This window comes from Dermacentor albipictus, chromosome 9, assembly GCF_038994185.2.
Source record: "Dermacentor albipictus isolate Rhodes 1998 colony chromosome 9, USDA_Dalb.pri_finalv2, whole genome shotgun sequence".
Taxonomy (NCBI): domain Eukaryota; kingdom Metazoa; phylum Arthropoda; class Arachnida; order Ixodida; family Ixodidae; genus Dermacentor; species Dermacentor albipictus.
In genome coordinates, this window is record NC_091829.1 from 121923562 (window position 1) to 121942317 (window position 18756).

General features: G+C 47.1%; 1 protein-coding gene across 3 annotated transcripts in view; it reads left to right on the plus strand.

The window, feature by feature from the left end:
• Positions 1–18756, plus strand: part of LOC135912586 (uncharacterized) — a 254346-nt gene that overhangs the window by 10416 nt on the left and 225174 nt on the right. For all 3 annotated transcript variants that reach the window (XM_065445081.2, XM_065445082.2, XM_065445080.2), the window contains exon 3: positions 14362–14456. In XM_065445081.2, the coding sequence (XP_065301153.2) occupies positions 14362–14456 (95 nt within the window). The remainder of the gene's footprint in view (positions 1–14361; positions 14457–18756) is intronic.

Below are 18756 nucleotides of genomic sequence, written 5' to 3' on the forward strand. Positions count from 1 at the left end.
GAGGATGTCATAACCGATGTCTACCGATCTGGGAGGAAACACAGCGACGCTCACTGTTTGTCACGTTCCCCACTCCCTACGACGTCATCGGACCCTGACCATGGCTTGCCGTTTGTCAGCGTTATTGACGCCATAAAGATGGCTGAGCACCAGTGCGCTGACCCTGAGCTGCTGCCGTTGAACGAGCACCTTCAAGGAGTAGCAGGTGTTTTACCCCGCTGGCTTGTGAGCGGCTTATCATCGTGCCACTTGCACAATAGCGTCCTTAAGAGGAAAAATTGCGGAAGCGGTGTCAATACGTATGTCCTGTACGTACGTATGTAAGACAATACGTATGTAAGACATTTTCAAGCCTGCCATGATGAGCCATGTGTGGGACAGCTGGGATTCACTAAGACATTAGCAAGGATACGCCAGAAGTGTTACTGACCCCGGCTTTTTTCTTCTGTGCTACGGTACGTCAAGACCTGCCGTCATTGTCAGTGCAGCAAGAAACCCCCAGTTAAATCGACTGGCTTTCTCCACCCTGTGGACCCTCCTTAAGCACCATTCCAACAAATAGAAATGGATCCACTTGGGCCATTTCCAGTGACCTCTTCGCACAACAAATGGATAGTCGTTGCTACCGACTACTTAACTCGGTTCGCCGAAACCGAAGCTATTCCGCAAGCAAACCCGAATGAAATTGTCAAGTTCTTTGTACGCCACATCGTCCTACGACATGCTGCACCCTCTGTTGTCATCACCGACCACGGTACAGCATTTACAGCCGCACTTATGCAGGACGTTCTCTAGCTGACGCATTGCTCTCACCGCAGGAGCACTGCGTATCACCCTCAAACCAATGGATTAACAGAACGTCTGAACAGAACGCTGGCTGATACGCTCTCCGTGTATATCGACGTAGAGCACAAGACGTGGGATGAGATTTTACCCTATGTAACGTTCGCGTATAACACTGCTGCACAGGAGACTACACAGTTCACGCCGTTCGAACTTGTATACGGCCGCCACGTCACGTCCACACTTGACACCAGGCTACCTCTGGCTGATAATAGCCCGACCAGCGAACACGTAGAAGAGTTCGTACAAATAGCTGAAGAAGCCCGCCAGCTTGCTCGGCATCGTATCCGGAGCCAACAGCTTGCCGACACCCTTCGGTACAATCAGGGTCGACGCGACGTCCGTTAGAATACCGGCGCCTTCGTATGAGTGTCGATGCCCATCCGTCGCCGTGGACTCTCGGCAAAGTTGCTCCGCCGGTATTTTGCTCCCTACAACGTTACACGCCGCCTCAGTGACGTTACCTACGAAGTCGTCCCCTGCAGTTCTCACCCCGGTTCGCCCCGTCGTCGTCCTCGCGCTGAAGTGTTTCATGTAGTGCGCATGAAACCCTACTATGCGCGTACGTGAACGCCGAGCTGCACCTGAGGAGCTCCATTTGTTGTCGTCGCTGAAAGAATTTTCTCACGCGACCGAGATGGTCGCTTTTCGCATGGGGGCCGATTGACACAATGTTGTGGGGCTTCCGCACCGCGGGACGGCGCGCGAAATGGCCGGCGCCATGGAAGACGAAGCGCGTACGCTTCACGCTCTTCTTCTGGCCCGCCAATAAAGAGAAGCCTATATTTTTAAGACTCGTCTTCAATCAACGTTACAATATTAATCTTCAACCCCCCTCTTACGCTCTCTCTTTTAAGATCATCAATCACTTGTTGTAACTGACCTGCAGTGTTGCTGAACAGAACAGAGAGAGAGAGAGAGTAAAACTTTATTCATTGTAAATAAAATAAGGCTCGATGGTTGGAGCCCCTATTCCAGGGCCCCACTGGCCCGAGCGGCTCGCTGGGCTTGGTCCAGAAGAGCCAACTGGCTCTCCCGACCCTCGTCCGCAAGCCATGCCTCCCACTGCCTATTCCTCATTAGTGAATGTTGGTGTAATATGGGACTGTATGTGCGGAGGACTCCTGGTGCACTCCCATGTGATGTGTTTTAGCGTGGGTGTGTCTGTGCACCACGGGCACTCGTCAGTGAACCTCGTGGGGTGTATTCTGTGTAGGTGGTGCAGGTTGGGGTATGTATTCGTCTGAATACGACGCCAGTCCTTCTCCTGATGGCTGTTTAAATCGGAGTGAGGATGTCCGAAACGTCTTAGCTCCTGCCTTTGCTGTAGGAGTATGTCACGAGAATTCGGTGAAAGGTCGTCGCTAGGCCATGACGTTGCTCGGACGTTCAAACCTCGAGCAATACGGTCTGCTCTAGCGTTTCCTGCCAGTCGCTCGTGTGATGCACACCATACGATAGTGTGGTGCCCCTCTAGTTGAGTGCCTAAAATTTTGATTATTGATTTGGGTGCCGTTCCTTGTAAAAACAGGCGGCAAGCCGCTTGTGAGTCGGATAATATGACAGCAAAATTGGTTTGGCGCTCGGCGTCCTGAATGGCCAAGGCGATGGCTGCAGCCGCTGCCACGCATGCCGAGGTGGTTCTGAAGGATGCCGTTGTTATGTTGTTGTTGCATGTAGAGACTATGGTGAAAGTGTCTGAGCTGGCTCGAATGGCATCCGTGTAATACACCCCCGGTCCCATGCCAAAACGTTTGTGAAGGGTCTTTGCCCTTGCTCTGCGTCGTCCGGGATGGTACTTGGGGTTCATGTTTTCGGGAATTGGGACCACTGCGATGTGCGATCGAACATTGCGGTCTATCTTTGCCGTTTCCTTTCCGCAATACTGGGGTCTCAGCGGAAAGCCTAACCTCGCCAATACTTTCCTGCCCTGAGTTGAAGAACAAAGTCGTTCTTTCTGGGCATATAACGTCGCGACTGCGTACTCGTCAAAAGTATTGTGCAGGCCCAGTCCCTCGAATCTCTCTGAGCTAGCGCATTCGGGAAGACCAAGGGCGGCTTTGAAGGCTTTTCTTATTATCGCGTTTGCCTGTTTAATCTGTTGGTTTGTCAAGGCCTGATAGGGAAGGGCGTATGTGATTCGGCTAATTACGAATGCGTGAACCAGGCTGATGCTCTCTCCCTCAGTTAGGCCGTCTCTGCTTCTTGCCTCTCTCCGTATCATTCTGGCCACGTTTCCTGTGACCGCCTTTAGTTTTTGTAGGTTGTGAGATGTTCCAGCGTTCTGCTGTATCCACATCCCCAATATTCTGAGTGTCTCCACTTCACGAATTGGCGCCCCGTCGAGAGTCAGAATGAGCGGCATCCAGTCCTTCTTTATTGCGTATTTCGCACGCACCCGAATGAATTCCGATTTTTCGCGTGCGAACGCCATGTCCGCCGCCCTCGCGTATTCCACGACTGCGTCTGTGGCCTTTTGAAGGGTTTCTTGCTTCTTTCCGTCATCCCATGTCATCGGCATATATCGCACAACCGAGATTCGGGTGTTTATCTAGCTCCAGGGCTAGCTTTCTCATCCCTACATTAAATAGCAGTGGAGAGAGTATAGCTTCCTGAGGGGTACCTCTGTCGGGACAGTTGAAGGTGTCGGACCTCGTGGAGCCTAATCCGATTGTGGCCGTGCGGTCGCTGAGGAACGAGCTCACGAAGTTATAAATTCGCGTTCTGCAGCTCACCGCTTCCAGTCCCTCCAGAATAGTGTGGTTGGAGATCCTGTCGAAGGCCTTTTTGATGTCCAATGCCAGTACAAATTTATCTTCCGACCCTCTGTTGGGGTGCAGGACCTCATGCTTTAGTAGCAGAAAAACGTCCTGCGCTGCCACGTGGGGTCGGAAACCGAACATGTTGGAGGGGAACATGTTGTTTAGCTCTATGTGGTTCGAGAGCCGGACCTGCACAACCTTTTCAAATAGTTTCCCCGCGCACGACGTTAGGGAGATGGGTCGAAGGTTGTTGATGTTACGAGGCTTACCTGGTTTTGCAATAAGAATATTTTTTGCTTCCTTCCATTCTTTTGGAAGGACGCCGTCCTCTGTCCAGACCGCGTCGTGAAAGAATTTGTTCAAGCTCTTTAGTGTGTCGTCACTTCGATTGCGAATCATTGCGTTCGTGACCTGATCAACCACTGGTGTCGTGTTTTTCTTGAAGGAGTGTGCCGCTGCGTAAACCTCTTCAAAAGTTATGGGGGCGTCCAGTTCCGGTTGGTCCTGACCTTCGGAAACGGGTTTGGTGGATTGCCCGGTCGGTACAGTTCCTACGTACACCTCTTCCATTTTGTCTATCATGACAGCTTCCCGACCTTCAAACTCATTTTAAAGCTGCTTGAGTGTGCGATCCGCGACTGCTTTTATTCCTCCCGGGTCAATCATACTTCGAAAAATGTGCCATGTTTTCTTTGTAGTCAGAATGCCCCGAAGGGAGTCGCTGAACTGACGCCAATTGCTGTCGCTTAACTTTTGTGCGTATTCGTTAGCTTCCTGCGCTAGCTGAGCTATCCGTATCCTGAGTTTGCGATTAAGCTTCTACCTTTTCCATCTTTTTGTGAGGCCTCTCCGGGCTTCCCAGAGATGCAAGAGGTGACGATCCACGGCTGGAGCCTCCGTTGTCGTTTCAATTGTTTTTGTGACCCCAGAGTGAATAACTCGGATCCACTCGGCCCATTCTCCTACGTCTGTTATGCTGCCGATTGTGTTCTGTTTTTCACAAAATTTGGCCCAGTTGGATAGCCTTGCCTTGCCAACAGCTCTTCGAATCCTGGCTGCATTAACCGATATGCTTAAGATATAGTGATCGCTTCCTAGGTTTTCACCTACGTTCGTCCATCGCGTTTCACTTTCGTTGTTGGTGAACGTGAGGTCGGTGGAAGTGTCCTGGGACACGCTGCTCCCGATTCGTGTTGGGAGATCCGGTTGGGTTAGCTGGAAAAGTCCGTAGCGCTCTACAACGTCTGCTAACAATATGCCCTTCGGATTGTCTCTACTGTAGCCCCAGTTTGAGTGTTGTGCGTTAAAGTCGCCTAACAATATTGCTTTGTCCCTACCTTGAGCGAGTCGCACCACGGTGGCCACTACATTTTCGAAATCTGCCTGTTTTTCTCTGGGAGAACTGTAAACGTTGACAACAATTGTTTTAGGTTTGCCCCTTTTCTGCGGCCAAATCGTGATTATCTGGTGCTGAATAGGTTCCCGAAAAAAATAATTTACGCTAATCGCGACATCCTTCTTGGCAAAGGTGGCTACTTGAGGGAAGTCACGGTGAGCATAAAGCTCGTACCCTTTGAGTTTTTGATTTTGTTTCCCTATTTCCTTAATACAGATAACGTCGGGAGGGATTGGCGCCGATTCTATGTAGTGCGTGAAATTAGCCAATTTAGTGCGTAGCCTGCAGCAATTCCATTGCCAGATTTCAATGTGTCCGGTCTTTGTGTTGTTTGCCATATTATCCATGGATATTACTGTCACTATCAGTGTACTCTATAGCTTTCGGTGTCCTGGTAGGAGCTCCTGGACTTTGACTGACCCTCTTTCGGGGGACGGCTGCGGCTTTTGTTTGCACATCCTCTACCATTCGTTTGAGTTTGTGCACCTCTGCGAACATTAGTTGCATGTTTTGTGCTAACTGTTCCAGCGTTACCGATTGAGCGGTGGAGGCTGTACTTTGTTGCAGTGATGTCTGCGGTGGTGATTTGGAAGTGTGCTCCGCAATTTGTATGGGTTGCTGTGATGTGCTGTTGTTTGCCATGCGCTTAAAAGCTTCAAACCCAACTCGTAGCTTTGCTAAACTGTTTCGAAGTATTTTGTTTTCTTCTACCATTTCTTGTACTCTGGGTTTTGTGTGATTGGTGTAGGTGTATTCTTAGCATTGGCAGTGGGAGATGCGACTTGCGCCTAGCTCACCTGATTATATTGTGGGGTGCTGCATGCCAGTAGGATCCTTGGTGACTTGCTTCTTGGGGCCTCCTTCTTTTTTGTCTGATCTTGCTGCTGAGGCACCTTGGGTCGGGATACCAACCGTCTCCTCTGGCCTGGCTGCTCCGCGACGGCGAGCGGGTTCTGGAGCAGCGGTGACGATCCATGGCCGGAAGGAACTCCAGCTCAGAGTCCTCGTCTTCGGTGGCGAACCACCGTAGCTGGGTCTTCGTTGGTGTCTTTGGCCATGGTCTTGATATCTGCCTGACTGGCTTTAGTCTTTTGGGGCATCGGCGGTCACCCGTTGGATGGTAACTCCCACAAATGGCACATTTGGGGGTGCACGTGTGTCCATCGGCAGGCTCCCGCACCCCGCACGAGCGGCACACCTGTACGTCGCGCTGTGGACATACGTCGGTGCGGTGTCCCACGGTGCCACAGATATTGCAGAACTGTACCGCATTTCGGTAGGGTGTGGAGGGTTTCTCTCCCCCGAAGTAATAAACACCCTGCGTTCGGATACGTAGGTTCGATCGCAGCACGTCAGAAGAGGTGTGTGTGCTTCTATCCCGTGGATTACTCCCCGCTTCATGTCTTCTCCTACCGTAACGTACGCATTGACCGGGTGTTGTCGTCCGTTGATGTTCAAGGATTTAATGGCTTGCATGACCTTGGCCGTATCCCGATTCTGGGTGGATATCACTGGAACCTGACTTGATTCTTAGAATAAAATTGTTGTCAGTGGTTCCGTCCTCGCACGCCTCCATGACGGCTCTCGCCAGGGCCTGACTGGTAACGTTCTTGAGTGGTAGCCCTTAGTGTGGTCTGATAACCACCTTCAGGTCACTCTTCGGTAGCGGTGGAAGACGCTTTAGTCGTGGGCGCCCGCGATGCGCCATGGGTTTGGACGAGTTGGTAGTCGGACCTGATGGCAGTGCGCTTCCATGCGTGGAGCGGCGCCGCTGAGCGAGATTTTTCTTTTCCTTCAGGGAAAGAACGCGCTCCCATCCGGCTTCAGCGGTTGTTTCGTTGACCACGGTAGCGGTTTGCAGGTTGTTGTTGATCGTGGCTGCCTTATTGCATTCGTGGGGCGGTGTTGCATCACCCACCTGAGATGCAGTGAAATCCATCTGTTGTTCAAGTCGTGACGTTGTAATAAGTCACGGGTTCGATGTCGCAGCCGGAGTTCTTAAGGCTGCCATGTTCAAATGCGCGCTTGCCCGCCGGCGCCGCTCCCTTAACTTAAGTTAGGGTTAGCAGCTCGCCACGTTCTGAAGGTGGAAAATCGGCTGTAAAACGCCGAAATGTGGTCCGACTGACCTGCAGTTGGTCTCCACAGGCGCCGGACCACTTCTTGGAGATGGTGGTGATCGTTTCGGGCCAGTCCCAGAAGGTGATCTACCCGAAAAACCAAACATGCGTAGCCCGATGTGAGCGCAGCCCCTGAATAGAAGGGGTGAATGAATAGAACAATGTCATCTGCAAACCAAAGGCTGCTGAGATATTCGCCGTTGATTCTCACTCCTAAGCTTTTCCAAGTTTAGTAGCTTGAATACTTCTTCCAAGCATGAAGTGAATAACATTAGAGAGATTGTGTCTCCTTGCTTGACTTCATTTTCGTAGGTATCGCTCTAATCAAGGTAGCTGTGGAATCATTGTAAATATTTTCCAAATAATTCACGCATGCCTCCTGTACTCTTTCGTTACGTTATACCTGTGCAACTTCTGATATTTCTACTGAATCAAATCGCTTTTCATAATCCATGAAAGCCGTACACAGAGGTTGAGTGTACTCTGCAGATTCCTCGATTACCTGATTGATCAAATGGATGTGATCCATTATAGGGTATCCCTTCCTGAAGCCAGCCTGTTTTCTTGGTTGACTGAAGTGTTGCCCGTATTCTATTGGAAATCATCTTCTTGAATATTTTATACAATACTGCAAGTAAGCTAATGATCCTATAGTCTTTCAATTCTTTAGCATCTGCCAATTTTTGTGGATTAGTATATTGTTGGCACCCGTCCAGTTTTCTACAACCCTTGTAGTCCCGAGACATTTCGTATAAAGAGCCGCAAGCTTTTCAAGCGCCATATCTCCTCCATCTTTCATTAAATTGACTGTTACTGCATCTTCACCTGGCGCTTTTCCCCGCTTCATGTCTTAATAAATGAAAAGAAAAGCCTCGCAGTTGAAGTAAAATTCCTCTTGGTCCGGGACTCGAACACGGGACCACGGCATTTCCGGGGCAGCTGAATATCATCTGAACTAACCAGGTGAATAGCAGATGATAGGGCGAAATCGAAGTCATCAACAACTCGAAGCAAAGGCAAAAGTTTTACGTAATAGTTGTGTGGAAGCCCGCAAGAGAGAAAGAGGTAATTAATGTTAATTAATCCCGCAGAATGCCTGATGCCCCAAAGAGTTCTGCTCAGTTAGCTTCGCTCGAGGTGGTTCGTGTGTTGACACGAACCACCTTCGTCGACAGGTTAAATTTCCACTGGTGGCCTCTCCGTGTCTAGAGATTCCGAGCACCCTCTGCTGCGTTGATGGTCTGACGGCCGCCTTGATAAGGCGCTTTCGAGCTGCTGGTGATTGAGAGCCATGGGTTGATTGAAGAAGTCATAAGGGAGGTAGTGGCCGAATGCTGCACCAGGTAGTCCCATTACTGTTCTGGTGAGGGTGTCTTATGTTGATGCGGGGTGGGTCTTTCCAATTCGGTTGCACCACTGGCTCTCGGCAATTTTTTTGCCGGTGTCAGGCGCCACTCCAGGCCTGGATATTGTCACGTGGTAGTGACGGCGAAGAAAGAAGACGTACGGCGGAATACAAAACTAGCTTTTATTGGGCGAACCTGTGCCTACAAAACAGGCTACACTTATAGCACAACGAAAGCGGCGAACACAGTCGGCGATCGTCGAAAATCTGATCAGCGGGTCAAGCGCGTCGGCTTTTATACAGCAGTCATCGAATGTTCCAGACTAAACGTTGGGACCCGCATGCCTTCTACAAAGTTCTACACCATTCGCGTCAAGCGATGAAATCAGATAACACAAGGTTCGGCGACAACAGACAGCGGATAGAAGCATCGATAACTTTCCAGAAAGTTCGGATACATGCAAGCGCGTCCAGCGCTGTGCGATAACATTTGTTAGGCGGCTAAACGTGGTCGGCCGATAAAGATAAGTACACGTGTCATTACCCCCCTCTTAAAAAGCATCGACCCGATGCTGCACACAAACGAAAGTAACAAATAAGCACTCGTAGCAATGAAAACAACAAAAATAAGGGAAGTGCATTAGCGTCCGTAAAACGGTTTAAGACGCACCACGTGGACCACTTCAGGTCGTGCGCGGCGCCGCTGTGAATGGGAGATGCCGTCTGGCACGACCTCATAGTCCAGTGCGCCAATACGTCGAATGACCTTGTAAGGTCCGAAATAGCGGCGCAATAGTTTCTCACTCAGTCCTCGTCGGCGTATCGGGGTCCATACCCAAACACGGTCGCCGGGCTGGTACTCGACGAAGCGTCGTCGGAGGTTGTAGTGTCGGCTGTCGGTCCTCTGCTGGTTCTTGATCCGTAGGCGGGCGAGCTGTCGGTCTTCTTCGGCGCGCTGGAGATAGCTAGCGACGTCAACATTCTCTTCGTCAGTGACGTGGGGCAGCATGGCGTCGAGCGTCGTCGTCGGGTTCCTGCCGTAAACCAGCTTAAACGGCGTGATCTGTGTTGTTTCTTGCACCGCCGTGTTATAAGCGAATGTTACGTACGGCAGGACGGCATCCCAGGTCTTGTGTTCGACGTCGACGTACATCGCTAGCATGTCGGCGAGGGTCTTATTCAGCCGCTCCGTAAGACCATTCGTCTGCGGGTGGTAAGCCGTTGTCCTCCTGTGCCTTGTCTGACTGTATTTCAGAATGGCTTGGGTGAGCTCCGCTGTAAAGGCCGTTCCTCGGTCGGTGATGAGGACTTCTGGGGCGCCATGTCGCAGCAGGATGTTTTCGACAAAGAATTTCGCCACTTCGGCTGCGCTACCTTTCGGCAGTGCTTTTGTTTCAGCGAAGCGGGTGAGGTAGTCCGTCGCCACGACGATCCACTTATTTCCGGTTATTGACGTCGGAAAGGGTCCCAGCAAGTCCATCCCGATCTGCTGGAATGGTCGGCAAGGAGGCTCGATTGGCTGTAGTAATCCGGCTGGCCTTGTCGGCGGTGTCTTGCGTCGCTGACAGTCTCGGCATGTTCTGACATAACGGGCGACGTCGGCGGTCAGGCACGGCCAATAATACTTTTCTTGTATCCTCGATAGTGTCCGGGAAAATCCGAGGTGTCCAGCGGTCGGATCGTCATGTAGGGCATGCAATACTTCTGGACGAAGTCCTGACGGGACAACAAGAAGGTAATTGGCGCGGACTGGCGAGAAGTTCTTCTTCACGAGTAGACTGTCTTGAAGCGTGAAGGAAGATAATCCGCGCTTAAATGCCCTGGGCAGAACGTCGGTGTGCCCTTCCAAATAATCGACGAGGCCTTTAAGTTCCGGGTCCGCTCGTTGTTGTTCGGCGAAGTCTTCCGCGCTTATTATTCCAAGGAAGGCGTCGTCATCCTCGTCATCTTGCGGCGGCGGGTCAATGGGGGCGCGGGATAGGCAATCGGCGTCTGAGTGTTTTCGTCCGGACTTGTATGTTACGGTGATGTCGTATTCTTGTAGTCTGAGGCTCCACCGTGCCAGCCGTCCTGAGGGATCCTTTAAATTCGCTAGCCAACACAAGGCGTGATGGTCGCTGACGACTTTGAATGGCCTGCCATATAGGTAAGGGCGAAATTTCGCTGTAGCCCAAACGATGGCGAGGCATTCCTTTTCGGTTGTAGAATAATTGCCTTCCCCTTTAGAAGCAGTACGGCGGAATACAAAACTAGCTTTTATTGGGCGAACCTGTGCCCACAAAACAGGCTACACTTATAGCACAACGAAAGCGGCGAACACAGTCGGCGATCGTCGAAAATCTGATCAGCGGGTCAAGCGCGTCGGCTTTTATACAGCAGTCATCGAATGTTCCAGACTGAACGTTGGCACCCGCATGCCTTCTACAAAGTTCTACACCATTCGCGCCAAGCGATGAAATCAGATAACACAAGGTTCGGCGACAACAGACAGCGGATAGAAGCATCGATAACTTTCCAGAAAGTTCGGATGCATGCAAGCGCGTCCAGCGCTGTGCGATAACATTTGTTAGGCGGCTAAACGTGGTTGGCCGATAAAGATAAGTACACGTGTCAATATATAGTGTACTGAAGGAGTATTTGAACTTATGACATTCAGGTTGGACACCTATTGTTCCAAAAAGAAACCTGAGGATTTTGAACTTGTGACTATAGCGACCGAGCATCCGAGGCAGTTCACAGTCAGTTCACTTTACAGGCGGCTAGGCCACCTTAAGGCGCAGAAGTCCAGCCCAGAGCAATGTACATGCTCTAAAACTAACTGTTTTGTCCGCGATGGAAGGGTATGTAGGACAATATAATTTATTTATCTCGGAAGCGAGTGCCATTCTCCTGAATGTGGTGGCGTCAAGGGGCGCGGTATCGTGGAAATAGAATGTTTAAGAGATATAAAAATGGTTCAAACAGCGTGGTTCTGACCAGCACGCGACCAGGCCATCAGATGACCCAACAAGCTTTGGTTTTCTGCTTCAAATAGCCAGCTTAAAAAGTGTGTATAGGAGTATATAAAGGCCAATTATTACAGGATATTTATGCTTTTTTAGCGATACTAACGCGTTGACAACGATTAAAGTGGCTGGTGGCTCGTGTCATTTGGCTGGTGTCAAGCCTCCTTTGTTTAAGAAAGTATGTACTTTACTGTGCGTTAATTTCAAATTCATCTGCATCCGCCTATTTAGACAATTTCTTTGATTGAAGCTGCGCCTACAATTCACAAAGAGCGATGTTAGATGCTATGAATCCTATCTGCATATCATGGACTTACACATGACTGTATACACGGACTGTATGTAGTGAAGCGAAGCGCCGATTGATAAGAGAAGACTATACATTGACGGGGAACCACGGAAATGAACTTTATTCTGATGGCAATTACTTATATACAGCTGATATAATTGACAGAGCTTCTTATATAAAACACATTCCCCCCACATAAAAAAAGAAAGGAAAGAAAAATCAATCCACTTTCGCGCACTCACTTCCCAGCACATGACACGAAGGAAGCTCTTACAGACAGGTAAGCTCGTAGTCTTGATATTGCGTTGGCATTCTTCTTGTTCGCTCAGGCCTGCTTCGTGGTGGTTTTGTGGTTGTGGCCAACTGTGGCCGAAAGATGTCCTGTTGATCGGGAACCTCTAGAATAGACTCCGTTACTGTGGGCTGTGCACCATCAGAATGGGTAGCGCTTCCCTTTATGTCTTCTGATGGCACCATTTCACATTGATTCCCCACGTTAGTAGGGGTATTTTGCTTCGCCATCTTCCCTATGGGAAGATCCATGTCGCAGGAAAACCCCGAGGCTGCACTGGGTCACGTTGTAACTGCGTCAGCTAGTGCATGCGCCTGTCCTGTCCCTACTTTACCAATTACTGTTAGTTTTGATGCGTTCCATTTCGTACCGTTTGCCAGCAAAACGAATTCGTGCCCACTCATCTCGCCACTTGGATTGGCAAAGAAAACTTGTGTTTCGTCTTTGGTCCGCCTTGCTTTATTTTTACGAAATCTCCTGGCGCAATGGTGGACGCTCTGGCACCTCATTTTTCATCGGTGCAGTTTATTGTTCCTTGTTGCTGCTCCTTAACGCACTGTTTCAACTTTTTTATGGTGACACGTGGCTCTTCGAAAAATTGACTTTCTGGAAGACCAGCAACATCCAATCTTCTGGGTCTTCTTCCATGCAGAAGAAGACCCAGAAGAGGTAAGCCGGTGACGCAGAAGAAGGTAAGCCGGTGACGCTCCTGTAGTTGCATGTGGGGTGGCCCTGTAAACAACACCCAGGTAGTCCCAGATTGCCTCCTTCAGTGGTCTTTGTTCGAATGCTGCAACCTGAATATATTCCTTGAGAACGCGGTTCAACCGCTCAAGCTGACCATTGCCTTGCAGGTAACACAATGTTGTTCCGCAGTGCTGGATTCCCCGATCTCGTAAAAACTTCTCAAAGCATGTCGACATAAATTAACGCCCATTGTCAGTCACAATGCTTTTCGGGTACCCTTCTCTCACAAAGAGTTCCAAAATCACTTTCACTATGCCTGTGCATTGACTGTGGACACGAATGCCACCTCAGGCCACTTGCTGTGGTAATCAATGACAGTGATTGCACACCTGCACTCCGGAGGGGCTCGCTCCATCGGCCCAATGATGTAGATTCCAAGCTTTCCGCAGGGCTTCTCGGGCCACTTTACTGGCTGCAACGGGGCGATTATGGTTTTTGCAGATTTATTTGATGCTTTGCAGATAGCACAATTCCTAACCAGTGATTCAGCATCACTGCCCATTCCGGCCACCAGTATTGTTCCCTCAACCGTTTTTTGGTGCTCACAATGCCTGGATGCGATTCATGTGCCGTTGTGACCAGCCTGGAAGTGAGTGTCGCTAGGGGAACGACCCGCCAAGCGCGAAACAGTAGCCCGTCTGTAACCGACAGTTCTTGTATACGAAAAAGCAACCTCCGTTTTCCAGCTAGACTTGTCGCGCACACTAGACCGCGCACACTCTGTAGGATTCCCTCTTGTTCTCTTTCCCTCTGCACTCTTAGATACGAGCGCTCAATAAAGAAAAAAGGTGTATTTTGCATGCTCGTAGCTGGGCCGCTCGTATCTTACTTAGATACACAACGAAAGAATTCTGTAAACACCGCCGAATAATGCATCTCAAGCGAAAAAAAATAACGTACTACGCACGTATGCGAAGTAAGTTAAAATGTAATCATTCTTGAGTCGACCATCTGCAAAACACTGGAAAACGCAGTAACGTGATAACAAGTACAGGTAAGCGGTCAACAAATATATGAATTCGACCGCTTTAGATGATCCAACGCATCTGGTTTAGAGAACAGCACTATGTGTCTTCGGTGCAGAATCACCCATTTATGAACTTCACGCTTCTATTTTGTTTACTATTTTCAATTATTTTTTACTGCAAGCTGTCCACTAACTCAGATTTAAAACGTCACTACAATTTAACTCGCTCTTTGAAATGCAAAAAAATGCATCTGAATCATTCAAGGGGCCGTACATGAAAGCATTCGAAGAAACTGGAATATGTGTCATCGGGGTTGGCCCAGAGCTAAAGCTTTCTTGAAGCTTTTTTTAGGCTACTATAGCTTTCCCTTCACTTGTCATTTCTTTGGGTTCATTGCGTGTTAAGGCATATTAGAACGTAGAAAACTTTGTATTGTAGCTATGAGTAAAGCATGCGACAGATGATGAATGATGACTTGCTTTTTAGTTGAAAAAGCTTGCTCGTGAAGGAGCCTGTGCTCACGTACTGTGAACTCGCATACTGTTTCTTTTTCGGTCAGACTTCTCACTGAATGCATTCCCGCCTTCCCATTAGAATGGACGCAAGATCATCGGCAGCATAAGTGGAGTGCTCAGCCCTCCGTTCTATACTGGCCTGACATTCCGCGTGTTCTTCTATGCAGAATCGCTGTAAGTGTGAAAGTGAAACATTAGGGTGCAAGAGAAAACCGATAATTGTCCTGGCACGACCAAGCTTACCGGATCCAGCACTGACGGTCGTTTCAATAAAGTTCTAGTTGGGCTGCTCACCTGCTGCTGCAATTGACCGTTGACCAATTAAAATAGTCATGTTAACAGTGCACCTCTGCAAATATGTCCTGATAACCGCACTCTGGAGCAGGTGAACACAATTAAATATCTGGGCGTGACACTAGACAGTAGCTTAAACTGGAAGCCACACATCGATAATGTATGTTCGAAGCTAGCGTCAGCGTGTTATGGGCTCTTAAAGGCGAGGGTATGCTTCGATATTTCGGTACTGAAAATAATCTACTTTTCCATCTTTCATTGTCATATGACATACTGTTGCGAATCATGGTCGTCCACATTCAAAACATATTTGGATCCAATTTTGCGCTTACAAAAGGGAGCGGTGTGGATAATGACATAATCTAGTCCATTCAAATTCAGCAGTCATTTATTTTGCAGGCAGAAAATACTTCCCTTAACCCTATCCTCCGAAATGAAAGTTGCTATTTTAGTGAATAACTTATTATGTCGCAATCATTCATTGTCGTTTAGTATATTTGTGATTCCTACACGAAATACTAGATACGCACTAACATAAAATTCAATTTACCTGTTACCCGGAACACATACGGTCAAAGACTAATTCAGTATCATGGTACAAAAACATGGAACGCCTTACCAATAGAAGTGAAGAGTGCCAGTAACTTCTTGTTTTCCATAAAAAGATTATATCTCTCAAAAATTAGTTAAGAATGTTGCTCTGTCCTTGTGGTGTTCTTTTTTCAGTAATACTATTCTATTGTTGCACTGATGTATGTATTTTTCCCTCTTGTTTCTCATCTTGTACAATTATGTATAATCAATACGCATTTGCTCATCACTGCCCTGATCGCCGTAGCACATACGCATGTATACCACATGGGCCTACACAAGCCTTGGCCGAACAGTTGTTTGCTTATATTGATGTACAAATTTATGATGAAATTAATAATGTCTAATGTCTAACCCTCCGAGCAAGCCATCTACACCACAATATAAATCTTGTGCAACTCGGTATGTCAAGCTTGCGCATGTTTCCCCCCACTAAAACCCTAGATAAACCCTACCCTAGATAATGTTCTTGAATAGCGTTTTTTATGCTCTAAAATTGATCGGCTGTGCAAATGCCCTCTTTTCACAATTATTTACGTCTATTACGTAAGACATTAAAACAATGGCCAAATCAGTCAGCATCATTTCTTTACAGGCATCCACACAGACATTCGTATCTATAGTTACTTACCTTACTCGCCACATCACTGGCAAGCCATTAGTCGCAAAACAAAAGCCACCACGGATACAAGATTCAGTTTTTCAAAAGAAGCTTACTTGAATGTATTTATTAAGGAAAAAAATGTGAACTAGCTGCAAATGCTTAATAGTAAAGATACCGTACACTATATATATCGCCCAGGTGCAGTCTGTGGCCACAGGGCTGTCAAGAAACGACATATCAGAAAGCTCGCTTTAGGATTGCGTTGTACTAATGATATCTCGGACACCACAAGACGCTAGTCCCTCTAAGAATAGTGCATTCCTAATGGTACAGTTAGTGGGGAAGGGATGCGTTACAGCTGCAGGGAGTACAATCTGAAGCACCAAAGTGAACGTGCAAAACAAAACGCTGTCTTTAAACTAAAAAAAAGTAAAGTAGAAACGCTCTTTTATTATTTCTTTCTTCCTTATGCGTCCAATATTTAAAAGTGATACACAAAAACTGTTTGTACCCATAGCCAGAAGGTTAGTGTAAGGTCCAATACTGACGATGGTACAAGCAAGCAGATAAAAGCCTCAGTAGTTGACGTGATAATTTATTTATTTATTTATTTATTTGTTTATTTATTTCATAACCCTCAGGGCCTGAGGGCATTACAGAGGGGAGTTGGTACGTTAGATAGAGGGGAAAAAATAGCAGTATATTTGTATAAAACTAAAAGGAAAAGAAGGGGTTACATCAATATATTGAAGGAAATAAGCAATACACAGCGCAATGTACAAGGAAAAAAAAGAAATATCGCTGAGCATACAACCCATAAAAAGAGCCTATCAAAGCAGAAACAAAAAAAAAGAAATGACGCAGTAAACAGTAATATATGCCTACAAACAAAGTTTGTTGGCATCAAAAACGGGGGAAAAAGGGCTAAGCAAGAATGAAAGGAACGAAAATGCTACAATTCCTTGTGTTTATGACAACAGCAGATTAGTTAAAACAGCTTTAAGCTTAGAATTATCAGACAGTTCAATGACAGATCGAGGGAGGTGATTGCAACTTTCTGACGTACTGGGGATGAATGAAGCGAAAAAAAAAATGGTTGACGTGGCATGAAGGAACACCAACCATATGACGATGGTCGATGCGAGCTGAAACGTAACAAGGGAGGGTTCTCAATTTATTCTTCAGAATGGGGTTACCATAATATATCTTAGGGAACAGACAAAGGCGGGATATTTTTCTACGTTGTAATAGCAACGGTAATGATAAGCTTGCTTTCACAGCAGCGACGCTGGAGTTACGAAGATAATTAGAAAGAATGAAGCGAACCGCTCAGTTGTGGACAGATTGAAGTTGATAGATGAGCGTCTTTTCACTGGGGTCCCAAACAGAGGCAGCATATTCAAGTTTAGTACAAACTAACGATTTTTAAATCAGTAGTTTCACAGAACAAGAAGAAAGATACAAATTCCGGCCTAAGTACCTCAGCACGCGATTAGCGTTGTTGGTTATATGGTCTGCAAGCATGTTACAAGAAAGACTAGAAGAAACAAATACACCTCAAAATTAGCAACAGCACACAGATTCGAGGTTACTAGTATTAAGATGATATGAGGGCAGTGTAGTATTATGAGGATAAACATGCATGCACTTAGAATTGTTAATGTTTAGTTCTATGTTCCACGTGTTACCGCACTCAAGAGCTTATGTCGGACTGAAGGAGACCTATACCTGAGTCACTGGTAATATCGTGGTATACGACACAGTCGTCTACAAAAAGACTGATTGATGAGCATAATCTGTCAGGTAAATCGGCAACATAAATGAGGAAAAGCAAAGGTCCATGCACAGAGCTTTCAGCGCACACGTTTCGACTGGTATCGTTTCTTGGGGTAACACTTATCAATGTCTTCCTTCCTCTATTCGGCACGTTCACAATCAGGCTATCCGCATTATATCGCGAAGCCATTTTTTCTCTAACGCATCTTCACAACTACGTACAAACCGCATTCTTCGAGTTACTGATTTGTTTAACTTTCATTTAGCGATAATATTTTTCATGTTACTAAGACTAAAGAAGCCATAAAGGATGTACGTTGCCTGAAATAACTGAGGAGGAAACTTGGCATAGAAGAAACCAAAATTTATGCATTGAATTATAAGCAGGGTAATATCATCAGCAATCTCGAAGGTATAATGAATGCAGCGGAAGGATTCTGTACTGTCCTGTACAGTACCCGGAGGACTCAGGAGTACTCTATTCGAAACAATAATGAACAATGTACAGAAACTCCTCCTATAACTAGATATGAGGTCAGAAGGGCCTTGCAAGCCATGAAACGAGGAAAACCGGCAGGAGAGCATGGAATAACAGTCTATTTAATCAAAGATGGAGGAGACATATTGCTAAGAAAACTGGTGGCTCTCTATACGAAATGTCTATCGACTGCAAGGGTCCCTGAAAACGGGAAGAATGCAAGCATTATACTCATGCACATAAAGGGAGACATTAAAAAAACTGAGAAATTATAGGCCTATTAGCTTGCTCCCAGTATTATATGAAATATTTACCAGAATAATCTCCAATTGAATAAGGGCAACACTGTACTTTACTCAACCAAGTGAACAGGATGGCTTCAGGAAGGGATACTGTACAATGAATCCCAAGTCATTTATCAGGATATGGACAAATCCACAGGGTGCAATAAGCCTGTCTCCATGCCTTTCATAGATTACGAAAAAGCAGTTGATTCAGTACAGATACCAGCAGTCATAGAGGCATTGCGTAGTCAAGTGGTACATACCATTTAATTTCTACCACTTTCTTTCTTTATAGTGACACTTTAGAATGTTCCATTCAAGTGTAAAATGTCATTTTTATGCATACATGCTATGTGTAATGTTTGTTGTGTATAAAGCCTTCAGTGTATATATCATGTGAGTGCTAGTGCCATGTAAGGAACCTTGGGCCTCCGTCAAGCTGATGCG